Source organism: Sceloporus occidentalis, unplaced genomic scaffold (assembly GCF_023333645.1).
Source record: "Sceloporus occidentalis isolate IW3139 unplaced genomic scaffold, rSceOcc1.0.p SCAF_1, whole genome shotgun sequence".
Lineage (NCBI taxonomy): Eukaryota > Metazoa > Chordata > Lepidosauria > Squamata > Phrynosomatidae > Sceloporus > Sceloporus occidentalis.
In genome coordinates this window covers 168628611-168641782 of record NW_028316981.1, presented here as the reverse complement: position 1 = coordinate 168641782, position 13172 = coordinate 168628611, and the positions used below count along the sequence as shown (strand labels likewise).

General features: G+C 44.6%; 1 protein-coding gene across 2 annotated transcripts in view; it reads left to right on the top strand.

The window, feature by feature from the left end:
• The window catches only part of LOC149322693 (arf-GAP with GTPase, ANK repeat and PH domain-containing protein 1-like), an 88161-nt gene that overhangs the window by 52704 nt on the left and 22285 nt on the right, over positions 1 to 13172 (top strand). For both annotated transcript variants that reach the window (XM_089481679.1, XM_089481678.1), the window contains exons 3-11: positions 1406 to 1493; positions 2056 to 2141; positions 3830 to 3971; positions 5246 to 5380; positions 7146 to 7243; positions 7910 to 8062; positions 8877 to 8963; positions 9506 to 9610; positions 11050 to 11212. In XM_089481679.1, the coding sequence (XP_089337805.1) occupies positions 1406 to 1493; positions 2056 to 2141; positions 3830 to 3971; positions 5246 to 5380; positions 7146 to 7243; positions 7910 to 8062; positions 8877 to 8963; positions 9506 to 9610; positions 11050 to 11212 (1057 nt within the window). The remainder of the gene's footprint in view (positions 1 to 1405; positions 1494 to 2055; positions 2142 to 3829; positions 3972 to 5245; positions 5381 to 7145; positions 7244 to 7909; positions 8063 to 8876; positions 8964 to 9505; positions 9611 to 11049; positions 11213 to 13172) is intronic.

Below are 13172 nucleotides of genomic sequence, written 5' to 3'. Positions count from 1 at the left end.
CAAAGATGTTGGTCTGTTCTTCCCCACTCAGGAATCTCTAGCCCTTATCAGATGAGTCTGGAACTGGGGGTCTTCAGCACTGGGCGGTTCGAATTCACGTTATTTCGCACAATACCATCATACCAGCATTCGAATGGCCCAATCCGAACTCACGTGAATGCGCGAGATGCCAAACTGAATGCGTACTGGCTCCTCTTTTTGGAGCGTGTTGGCCAGTGCGCTGATAAGGGGATTGGCAATATCCTGGATTGGGGCTCTGTTCGATCTCAGTGTGAATGGCTCTGGTGTGACTACCCAATCCTGAATTCCATCGCAAGACCCCCAGATTCCAATTTTAACTTCCGGTGGGTCTTTCCTCTTGCCGGTTCCAGGGAAGCGGGGGGGGGGGGCGGTTCCAGCGGTCTCCTCCTCCTCCTCCCGGCTTGGGAGCCAGCATAAGCTGCATCCCAAGAAGGGAAGAGGCGCGGGGGGCCGCTGGAATCGTGGTTCCGGCAGCCTCCTCCTCCTCCTCCCGGCTTGGGAGCCAGCATAGGCTGCATCTCAAGAAGGGAAGAGGCGCGGGGGCCGCTGGAACGGCGGCGATCGCCGCGATTCTAGCGGCCCCGCGCCTGTTCCCTTCTTGGGATGCAGCTTATGCTGGCTCCCAAGCCGGGAGGAGGAGGAGGAAAAAAGCATCCCCATTTACTTAGATGGCCATCCAGCCTCTTTGACAGCCGCTGGAACTGGTCCTCCCCCCCCCCCCCCAGAATACATATTCACACACTCACACACACACACGTACAACCGGGCATTGCTAATTTGTTGCAAGGGAAGGTCATGGTAACGTTAAAACCAAGCAGGAATGTAGAGAGGAAACAGAGAGGAATGTAGAGAGGGCACGTTGTATCGCGATTGTTAATGTGCATGAGCTGGCTCTCCAGCTGTTTACCGGGCTGTCATGACGTGACCTCCCCTTTCACCCCGGAAGTGTTTAAGGTCGCAACCCATGCAGGGCACCACTGAGCATGTGCGAGGGGGCCGATACGAATCGGCCAATCCTCATGTTGAGCACCGGTGTGACAAAACATTCTGCACTGAATGCACTTCGCGCGAATGCGTATTGGCCAATTTGAATCATGCCAACTCGGAGGGGCTCCCAGGTATGATGGTATTGTGCGAAATAACGTGAATTCGAACCGCCCAGTGCTGAAGACCCCCAGTTCCAGACTCATCTGATAAGGGCATCTGTTATGAGGGGTCTCTCATGCCTTCTCTGAATTCTGGCCCCAAAAGTGATGATGGTAAGTGTGACTTTAAGCTCTGAGGAGGCATCCCAAAATACTCTATGCAAAGTTCATCCACTGATTTGTGTGATTTAACAATGTGTGAATATTGTGTGTGAAACACTGATTGATTTCCTCCCTAGGGCATCCTTGGGACCATAAAGAGTGGGAAGTCTGCACTTGTTCATCGCTATTTGACTGGTTCCTACTTGGGTCTCGAACCTACCGAAGGTGAGAGCCCCTCTCTCTCTCTCCCCAGATCTATGCTCTTTTATCTCCTCTCAGAAATTTTCCTTTGCTCACACAGCTTAGGAATGGGAGACAGTTAGAGGGAACCTTTCTATTTTTTACTAGATATGCAACAAGGAAGCTGGCTTATCTGTAATCAGAGGGCTACCAGTGAGCTGGAAGAAACCTTCCTGAGACTCCATCAAGTCAGGCCGCCTTGCCATTGCCTTCCCCATCCCCGTCCTTGGTCTTACACTCAAAATGGGCCCCATTTCTACTTCTTGACATTAGACCCCAGTCAGTAAGCTTAAGCCCTTGAACAGATCACTCATCTCCTCTAGTTCAGTATTATGTTCTTTGATGGGACTTACATAAGACCCTTTTTAATTTTATTTTTCTGAACCATTGAATGCCTTCTCCCTCCTATCTCAGGTTTCAGCTGTCTTGTTAGCTGGGCTGTGGACTGTTTTTTTCCCCCTTGGATCATTCCATTGAAGGGGTAGCTCAAAGGTAATTTGGTGATTCAGCTCTTCCTCGCTGCTACTTTGTCCTTCTCTGTTTTCAGGGGGGCAGTTCAAGAAGGAAGTGGTGGTGGATGGGCAGAGCCATCTCCTGCTGATTCGAGAGGAAGCGGGGCCTCCAGATGCCAAGGTAATGCTTGTCCATTGTCCAGAATCTATGACAAAACAGTAGCCATCAATGTGAATGCAGGTAGTCCCAGCCATCACTCACCTGCAACCCCCAGAAGGCTACCCACAAGGGAATGAAGTCCTTGGCTGGAAGGAAGGAAGGAAGGAAGGAAGGAAGGAAGGAAGGAAGGAAGGAAGGAACTGTGTTGCAATACTGTACATAATATTTAGTTCTCATGTGAACCTGTGGTCCACTGCAGACATTTACTGCACTAGTATGGCAGTGCACCAGATGGAGAATAGGGTGTGCTCTTCACTCTCCATACCATTTCCGTGTGGAAATTTGTATGCATCTTAGGCGGGTTACAGACCGCCTTCAAGCGGCTGTTCTCCCGCCGCCGCCATTCGTTGCGGAGGGAAGCCCCAGCGGCCAGACCGCGAGGCTTCCCGGCGCAGTGAAAAAGGAGCGCCGAAATGGCGCTCCTTTTCAAAACACAGAAGTGGTGCTGTGAGGGGCGAAGCGCGCCTTTGCGGCGTCACTTCCGCTGCGACACGTCTGGACGCTATGCGTCCAAGACGTCAAAACGGCGGCGCCCATATGGATGGGCGCCGCCATTTACAACGTGCTCTGCGCGTGTTGGGGCCGGGGCCGGTTAGGAAGGGGCGACTCTTCCTAACCCTACCACACCCCTTCCTAACCCTAGCACGCACGGAGTGCGTCGTAAGTGGCGGTTTGTAACCCGCCATAGTGTACTTCATCTGACTCTTTCCTCTCAAAAAAGAAGATGTAGGATGACAAATACATGCCTCAGTTTCTCAACTGACCTGAGTACTGTATGCAGTTGCAAGGGCAAGAAGTCTTACACATTTGATCCTCCATATAAGCTCAAGTTTTGGACTGTTTGTGTGGGGCAGCTGTTCTTTTACTCCTCTTGCTCATTGTCTGTCAGACACTGAACAATTTAGAGATTACAGAAGGTGAAAACCACAGCCTATTTGAGGTTGTGCTGAATCTATGAAAAGACCACATTCTTGGCTTGCATTTAACCCAATAAATTCTGAAGGGAGCTCTCTCATCTACAAGTCAAACTAGTCATGGGGATGGGGTGAGAGGGTACAACTGTCACTCACTTGTCTGGATCATTCATGTAAAACATGGGGATTGTGGGTGTGAGTCTATTTTTACTTCCGAAGGGAAGCAGAATTGAGGAGAGCTGAAGCCTCCTTCACTGTATTTGCCACTTGCCACTGTATTTGTCACAGGAATTCTTATCCCAGTTCTGATAAATAAGCTGAGTTGAGACAAAACCACCTTGGGCAATGGAACAGGGAAGAAAAGAAGGGGAGTCCCCTCACCTGTACACCTCTTTCTTCCTGAAATTGGGACATTGGTCCTTATTCCTATGTGCTTTATAGATTAAACAAATCTGACTGTCCCTATCATGCCTCACTTGACTCTAAGCAGAGCTACAAAGAACTAATTGTGGACAGCCTGAAGTAAAAACCTAGCATGGTTAGAAGTTCTCCAGTGTTTTCTTTTTAGTATAATTGGCATTGGCCTGTATAGTTGGATTTGGTTACTTATGGGAACAGCTTGATGTAGTATTATCCCCTTATCTTGTTTGTTCCACCCTGAACTAATACTGCCTTTCCTCAAAGAACTGTCTGGCTTGATTTGTCTCTCCCTCTTCCATTCCACCTCTGTTGCAGTTTGCAAACTGGGCAGATGCCGTCATCTTTGTCTTCAGTCTGGAGAATGAAGCCAGTTTCCAAGAGCTGACTCAGTACTATGGGCTCCTTACGAACTACCGTGCAGTCTCAGACATGGCGCTTGCACTTGTGGGCACTCAGGGTGAGTGGGGAAAGAGACCTTCATACAGAAAATTTGCTCTGAGTGGAGGCATGGCTTGCTCCAAGAGCTGCCAAGAAGAGGTGGTTACATAAATTCTGAAATCAAGTGGAAATGCTTTGAGTAAGGTTGCGGAAAGGTAGGCAGAACCTTCAAATAGAGGCATCTCCTGGCTTTTGATTTTCCTCTTTAGTCTTCTCCAGGGCTAGTGTTAATGTTTTATTTTCTTTCTTTCTTGTACTAATAGTTGGGGTTAGCTTAGGAGTGGGTGGATTTTATATCTTTTCATTTCACACTTCTACAAAAATGGTTGCAATTCTGTGCTCAAAATTTTGACATATTGAAATTGTTTCTGTTTCTACTAAGAGGAGCTGTGAATGATACAAAGATCCTTCCCCCTTTTCACCACTGGAGGGCCAACTTTTCCCTTCTGTGGTTTCTTACCTTCTGCCCACACAATTTCAAACCAGTCATCAATTAGAAATAGCCTAATACCAATTCTTGCAAGTGTGTAATACAGTTACAGGTTACATATGTACATTCTTGGTTGTTCTGAAGGACTAAAACCCTCACTTAGAGCTGGAGGATTCCACTGCTGTTCAGGTCCATCTCTGGGCTCTTAGCAGTGACCTAGCACTCTGTTAGCATTTGCCAGACACTGGAACAGTGGTGATACCGTCAGGTAAGCCTATGTTGGATTTCATCCAAGACTCAGGGCAGCCGCAGGGGCTCATCCAGGTTGCATTGAAGCCAAGTTAAATCCAGACAGGTTTACTGATTACGAGGTCATCTGTCCAGCTGGGTCAGGGTGTTGATGCAAAGGGCTGGAGCAGAATGAAGAGGCCAGCTGAGGTCAGGAATCAAGAGACCAGGCAGAGGCAACAGGTAGCAGCAAAGACTGAAAACCAGTTCAGCATTAGACTGTGTTGGGCAAGTATTCATAGCTTTAATGGAAAAGGAAACACTCCATATTTGGATTAATTTAAACCATTTAATAATAATTTAAACAGCTGTAAAAATGAGGCCAGTTCTCAATCTGTGGTTTTTTTCCCCCCAATTACATTTATTGAAAAGGGCTAGAGAATGAAAACAGCACAACTACAGGAAAATCTGTTTTTGTGTAAATGAAATGAATGCATGCTACTAGGTCAGAATAATAATTGTTACATCCTAATCCTGTGCATATTTACTGAAAAATAAGTCCTTTCGATTTCAAGGGATTTCTGTCCATCTGAAAAGTGGAAGAGCATCTTTTCTTCTATTTTTTCCTGCCTCAGATAAAATCAGCGCTAGCAACCCACGTGTGATTGAGGATTCCCGAGCCCGGGCTCTGTGCACAGAAATGCGCCGCTGTCTCTACTATGAGACATGTGCTACTTATGGACTCAATGTTGACCGGGTTTTCAGTGAAGGTGAGTTTTTTCCTAAGGCATGTTTTTTGAGGGGGAAGAAAGAAGGGGAGCAGGCCTGCATTTCATAACAACAAAAACGCTCAAGAAGCCAAGGGAAAACTCATTTCGTGGCCTACGTAATAGTAAATATACAGTTTTCTTCAATAGGTAGACTTTGTATGAGGTGGGGCAAGAGGTAATATCTCTGTACTTCAGTGGTTCAGAACATTATGTGTGATTGGCACATATGCACACACATATTAATGTGTGTACAACAGGGAAAGTCTGGCCTTCCAGATGTTTATGGCCTTCAACTTCCATCTTTCCACGCTGGCTTGGGGTGACTAGAGTTTCAAGCCAGCAATATCTGGAGATCTACATACTCCCCACTCAGTGCACAACCTATATGCACAGTCTCTTGCAAATGGGATGGCTCCTGCAAGCAAAGTGTCCAGGGAGAATGTGGGAATGTGTGCTAATTTTACATATACTTCTGCCTATGTAGTGCATTTTATTGGTTTACTTATTTTGTAAGAATTGCTGTTGTATATTCTCATTCTGATATTAGAACGTCAAATCTTTGCATTATGTTTTATGTGTTTTTAAATTGTTTTAACTTGTGTTTTAAAACAGATTTATTTATTTATTTATTTAATTTCTATTTTGTATTAATAGTTGTTTAGATGTACATTGTTTTAACTTGTTGTAAACTGCTTTTAATCCTGTGCTGGGGGAAACAGATATATAACAGATATACTGGTAAGTAAAATAAAATAAAATGAATAAACAATCAAGCTGTTCTGGTCATAAAAAAGATGTAATAGATATCCAGGAAGACAATGAGTTTCCTGATGAGCATATGTGTGAGGCCAAGACTGGGAGAGTTGGCCTTTGAATTCCATGTCAAGGGCTAGAGAGGAAGGGGTGGACTTGCGACAGCCTCTGATGTTCTCAAGGAATGAGCTTTTGCCAAGCAGTTGGTGAGGCAAGCAGCTTCTGATGTGTGGTGGGCTTGGTTCCTGGACTAGTTTCTGCCTACACTGAACTGGCTGCAGCAGAGGTAGGGCACTGAATAACAGACACTGTCTCTTCATCCAATTCTCTGGTTGAAATGGAAATTAATTTATGTCCAAGTGTTTAAGATTATGCAATCCTGGGATGGATTAACAGTGAGTCTACTGTTTTAAGGAGTCTTTCTTGGATTGCTCCTCGTATCTGCTTGGATTAGAGCAGTGCAACTCAAAGTGCTGGTTCTTGGACCTCAGCCAGTCTTTGACCCAGTGGTTGCCAGTTCATGAAAAATTTCCAAGGGAAGAAAGACGCAATTATACCCAATGAGAACAAATTTAGTGTTGGTTCCTGTCTTGTTGGAAAAACAATAATTGTCAGTCTCTCACATCAGATAGCCTGGGAAGCACTAATATCCCTTCATCCATTTACTAAGTTGTTGGAGGACTTGCTTGCAGTACACATTGTGACTGTACATTATAGAGGAGCATATAAGAGTGATGTGACTGCATGAGTGGGATTAATGCTATGAGTTTATTCCACCTCTTTGGCGCCATCTCATCTGCACAGCAAAGACAGGGTCTATCTTGATCCTTGTGGAAGAATTTGGTGAGATGGGACATACACAGTGTCCCATCTGTGTAGCTTGGATGACTGTATGTGTCACCCTGTGGGTTTTGTGGAAGTTACAATCAAACTCTAATCTCTGTTTGTGGGCTCTAGGCAAAGGTTCTGAGCCCCATGACTTATCTGTGGCTTTCTCCTTTGTCCACTCCAGTTGCCCAGAAGATTGTGAATATGAAGAAACAGCAGCAACTCCTGGCATCTTGCAAATCTCTGCCCAGCACACCCAGCCATTCAGCTGTCTCCACACCGGTGGGTGGAAACGTATGCACTGAATAACAGCTCCTCCCCATTCTCCCATTCTGGCCCAGTTGCAAAAATTGGGGAGAGACTTCTTTATGCTTTGGGGTTGCAAATGATGCAAGGGTCTTGGAAGGACCAATAACAGTTTGATGCCAAGGCATTCCACTCCCTTCCCAAATATTTAAAACTCCCTGTGCAGTAGCACTGCTGAAGAGGGTGGAAAGGGACTTAGGGACCAGCCAGTTGGGAAGGAAGGTGCCTTAGTGCATTCCTTCCTGAAGGGAAGTAGGGGGACTAGCCTGCCTAGCTGCCCAAACACCTGAAGTGTATGTTTGGTGCAACATTAGCAAGGCCAGCTGAAGAGGAGTGGTCTATCAGGCTTGGTGGCAGAGCCTGCCAGAGCACTCCTCTCTATTTCCTTCCACATAGAAAGCTAGACATCTGGGAGAAAGATTCTAGCCTTGTCCTTCCTTTGAATGCTAGTTTTCTACAGGCTGTATTCCCCTCCCCACCCTTGTGTTGTTTTCATTCAAACACACAAAGCATCCATCCACCACTGCCTGCAGTCTGAGTGTGTGGATGTCTGTGAGCAATTCTAGCACTGCATCCAGTGTCAGCTCTGTCATGTTTCTTTGGCCAAGGGGCTGGCATAATTCTCCCTCGATTCTTTTTTAGGCAAGTAATGGTGGTCACACGAGTGACTACTCCTCATCTCTGCCTTCTACACCCAACATCAGCCACCGGGAGCTGCGTAGCGAGGCCTCAGCTATCATTGGTACACCAAGCTCCTTACACCGGGGGACAAAACGACGAACCAGCCTTTTTGCTGTGAGTTCTGTGGGATTCCACCAACATTGGGGAGTGTGGAGGGCAAACCAGGGAAGGGTGGGTGGGTGCATGTGTGTGTGTGTGTGAATCTGTACAAAAGGAACCTTCAACTATAGAACGACAGAGGAAAAACGCAAAACTGCTGTGAGGACATTTGTTTGCTGTGGTTGCCACAAGTAGGGTACCAATGCATTTTATAAAAGGCAGCATGTCTTTGCACATTTCTCTCTTGCACTCTCTCCTGTGTTTTCTCTCATGGACTCCAGATGCATTCCTCTCTTGGAGGACAAAGCAAATGTAAATAGCCTTGGTGGCTACCATTTATTGATTGATTGATTGATTTTTACTTATATCCTATTTTATTATAAAACCTCAGGATGGCAAACAGATTTTTTTTAAAAAATGTAAACAATTTAAACAAGTCCAAATTGAAGTTGATAAATAATTTATACAAGATAAAAACAGCATTAAAGAATTCAAACCATTGAAAAGTGCTTAAGAAGGCTAAAAGCATTAAAACCATGCTTGTGCTTAAGGGTAAATTAGACCTCAAAAGCTTCAGTAAAAACGATGTCTTGTCCTGATACTGAAACAAACACCAATGTTGGCATTAGCCAGGCCTTCAAGGAAAGAGTATTCCACAAATAGGGCCCCACAGCTGAGAAGGCCCTCTCTCCTGTCCATAGCCAATGTCTTGCCACCACTAAGGGGACACAGAAGAGGAATATACTTATAAACTACTTGTTTGTTGTCATACAATAATAAATTGTACCTGGACAATTATCTCTCACCTGTCTTTATATCTTTTCTGTAGAATCGCAGAGGGAGTGATACCGAGAAGCGAAGCTTGGACAGCAGAGGTGAAAACACTGGAAGTGGCCGTGCCATACCCATCAAGCAGGTGAATCCTGTAACTGTGATAGCTGTATGTCAGTCCTCTAAAACTGGTGAAGGACTTTGTATGTGTGCATACACACTCAAGTGTGTGAACATGCCTTCAAGTTGTTTGATGACCCTGTGAATTTCTTAGGGTTTACTTAGGGAGGGAATACTCAGGGGTGGATTGCCATTACCTTCCTGAAATATAGGCTATAGCAGCTGGTATTCCTTGGTGCACCCCATCCAAGTACTAGCCAGGGCTGACCCTCTTATAGGATAATTTACAGCTTGATGCAGATGTCCCTGCCTTCCTGTCCCAAATCAAGGGGTATAGTATCAAAGGCCAGCCATGTTATTCTGGCATCTGACGGAGAAAATCCCAGATGCACTTACCTGGCAGTAAAAACAGAACAAGAAAAACATAAAAATGCTGCACTTTCATGGCACTTAAAGTCAGCCTCCTGAGGCAGCTGCCTCACTCTGCCTAATGGTAGGGCTATCCGTACTTTGTGTCAAAAGCCTAAGAATCCTAAACTCTCACTGCCTCTCTTTTTCTCTCATTAGAGCTTTTTGCTGAAACGAAGCGGCAACTCCTTAAATAAGGAGTGGAAGAAAAAATATGTGACTCTGTCCAGCAACGGGCTTCTCTTCTACCACCCCAGCATTAATGTAAGTGCAACATCAACAGAGCAGCATGTGATTGGTGGATGGTCTGGCTTAGAATGGGAAAACTATACATTTTAGATTGACCTCCTCATGAGGAGATGTGTGGGTGATGCTATGAGCTGGTTCATTGCATTCAGCAGCAGACAGTATTCAGGGATTAACTGCTTTTCTGGCAGGCAGTGAGTATTGGTGTAATATGCCTTTAGACAACAGAAAAATATTTTGATTGACAATTGACAGTTGGAAGGTTCAGTTGTTGGTTGTGAGTGATTGTTGGAACAGCAGGTTGTTATTGTGACCTACTGTGAGTTAGTTTGTAGCTGTGAAGCAGACTTTAGAGTTGATTAGAAGTCAGAGGTGTGTGTGTGTGTGTGTGTATTCTGTATTATATTGTACATATTACAATTGAAGATAAAAGCCTCCAGAACTTTGGATGAATCAACTGTCTGTGATTGTTTCTTTTAAATGTGAAAAGTGGTCAGTGCACTGCCAATACCAATACGTGGGATTTTTTTGGTTTTATATGCTGCTGTGTACATTGTTTTTGGCTGTAGCTGGGTGATTTTCCCCCAGACTGTGCCAGGAGTTGTTGGCCTTGCCCAAAATTAGAATGTCCGACAGTGAAGGAGGTACTAGAATCCTGTAGTGTTAGTGGCTTTCCAGATATCTTGGGCAAAATTGCCATTTTCCCCAGCCAGCTTGACCACAGCTAATAGAGTATCTAGGTATGACAATGATTGCACAGAAGAGGAGAATAATCATTATTATTAGTGCAGAGTAACTTCCTCACAACATAGGGATGGAGAAATATGTCCCTCCAGATGTTACAGATGAACTCCCATAATTTCTCAGCATTGTTATGCTGGCTAGGGCTCATGGGAGTTGCTGTGCAGCCACATTTCAGTTGAACAACCTAAACCATCCCAACACTGCTGGGATGGTTTCAGTATGTTAGAGCAAGGGTAAGAGCCATGATCTACACTCCTGCTATTACACACTTAAACCACTACAACATTCAGTTTATTGTGGTTAAAGGGTGGCCTTCTCCCCATTCTTTAATTACAGTTGGTCCTCTGTATTCACAGATACTGCATTCATAGAGTAACCATCCATGGCTTGAAAATATTTTTTTTAAAATTCCCAAAAAAGCAAACCTTGATTTTGCCATTTTATATATGGGACATTTTATTGCACCATTGTATATAATGAGACGTGAGCATCCATAGGTTTTGGTATCCATGGGGGTGGTGGTCCTAGAACCAAGCTCCAGCAGATACCAAGGGCCCACTGTACATACATAGAAAAGTAATGCAGATTCAAGAGCACCTTAGCAACTGAGAGGGTGGAAACAAGCATACTAGTAATTCCAGGTTAAGAAAAGGATAACGGTATAGTTGACAGCCTCCTATGCTTTCTCCTACCTGCTTCTCATGCCTCTCCAGGATTATATCCATAGTACACATGGCAAAGAAATGGATTTACTCCGTACCACTGTCAAGGTGCCTGGCAAACGCCCACCGAGAGCCATTTCAGCCTGTGGGGCCTCCTCAAGCATCAATGGCTTGGTTAAAGATGTGAGCAGTGTCGGAGTTGGGGACACAAGCTGTAAGTCACTCCCTCCTATCTTTCTTTTTTCTTAAAAAAGTCACTCCTGCCTATGCTGTTGTTGTTGTATGCCTTCAAGTAATTTCCAACTTATGGCGACTCTGAGGTGAACCTATCAAGATTTGGCAAGATTTGTTCAGAAAGGATTTGCCTTTGCCTTCCACTGAGGCTGAGAGAGTATGACTTGTCCGAGGTCACTGATTAAGTTTCCATGGCCGAGTGAGGATTAACCTTGGCCTCCAGAGTCATAGTCCCAACCTTGGCCTCCAGAGTCATAGTCCCAACTACACCATGTATTTTAATGTTTTTAAATTTATTTATTATGTTGGCTTCCATCTCCCACCTGTATCAGGAGCTAAAAAGAGAGATAGAAGAACTGTAATGAAATCTGGCATTAAAAAAAAAAAAAAGCTTAACAGTACCTTGGATAGGCAGTATTTTGACAGGCATGTGTTGCTCTTTGGCTTGAGGTAAGAATAAAAAGCATAAGCTATGGGATCCCCCAAACCCTTCCTCCCTGGACAAGCCTTCTGGACAAGCCTTCTTCCCAGATGTATTTATGCAAAAACACACTGAACCTGGAGCTGGTATAATTATTTTCTTAGGGTTGCGTATTCTCCACAATGTTTTCTGGTCTTCATATCCTGCCTGGAGTCACTATATCTTGAACACATGAAGCTTTGCCTTCAGATATCTCCTGCTACATCCCTCGATGTATTTGGGAACCTTCTCCCCACTTCAGTTCTTGTATATACACAGTATGGACAGAAGAGCTTGTATTTTTGGAGTGCTACTGCTGTGTTGCAGTAAAGAATAGGAAACCTGTTAGCTATCCAAATATTGCTGGGTCCCATTAGACCCTGGCAAGCATGGCCAATGGGTATGGGGAATTGCAGTCCAAAAATATTTGGAAGGCCGTCTCTTTCGCTGATGGAAATAAAACAACACGCACTGAAGTGATGTATGTTTCTTTAAAGATACATACATACATATTTATGCCCTTTCGCTATGAGAAATCTTTGTGAGATCATTCTCTGAGTGATTTTTATGCAAAAGTTAATATGGCCTCAAGTTACCTTATATGTGTTTTGTGGTTGCAAGGAGGTCTTGGACATTGTTGTTTGCAGTTCGTATGTTAGCACTGTGGCGCTGTTGACTTCTAGAATGACATATGCTTCATTAAGGTCAAGTCCCATGCCACAGTGGTAACATCTGTGGGTTCTGTCATTTGATTGTTGCAGAGGGTGAATGTAATGATGATAACAATATTTATATTCCACCTGTCCTTGAAGGAGCTCAGAGTATGGGGTAATAAGGTCAATCCCTGTTGTGTTGTTGGCAGGCACTATTGAAAGAAGGTGATTGTCTCAGAGGTGTCTCATGGAGATTTGGACATAGTTCCTTGCAGACTGCATCCTACATTCTCTCTGTTGCACCACACTGAGTCTCAGGTGGAAAGTTGTCTTTCACCAGTGCCTCACCTCCCTGGGGATCATGGACATTACTATGGAGACTGTCCACAACAATCCTCTGCCAATGTGGCCAACAGAGAGTGTCAGAGATTATCCTTGTGGTATGAGACCCTGACATTACTGTAGTACCAATTGGACTTCAGACATTTGGAGCTTTGCCGTGGAAGAAATGCTGCAAGATGTTTGTTTCCCTTAGTAGGGGTGTGTGTGTAATTCACACTTAGATGCCCTGTATTTTTTTTTATTGGTAATTCTCTTTTATGAAATTAAAGTAAGTTGGGAGAGACGAGAAGGAAGAATTCTCACACTTTTCTCTTTCCCTGGTCCCCTAACACTTTGCACTCTGATGTGGATGTGGTCACACTTTTATATAACTTTAATTAGTAACAGTCAAGAATAACGTAACAGAAAAATCTTACACAAACCAACAGATGATGTTTTTAAACTATGGGCTCAAGCATGACATGTTACCATTATGGAAAGTGCTT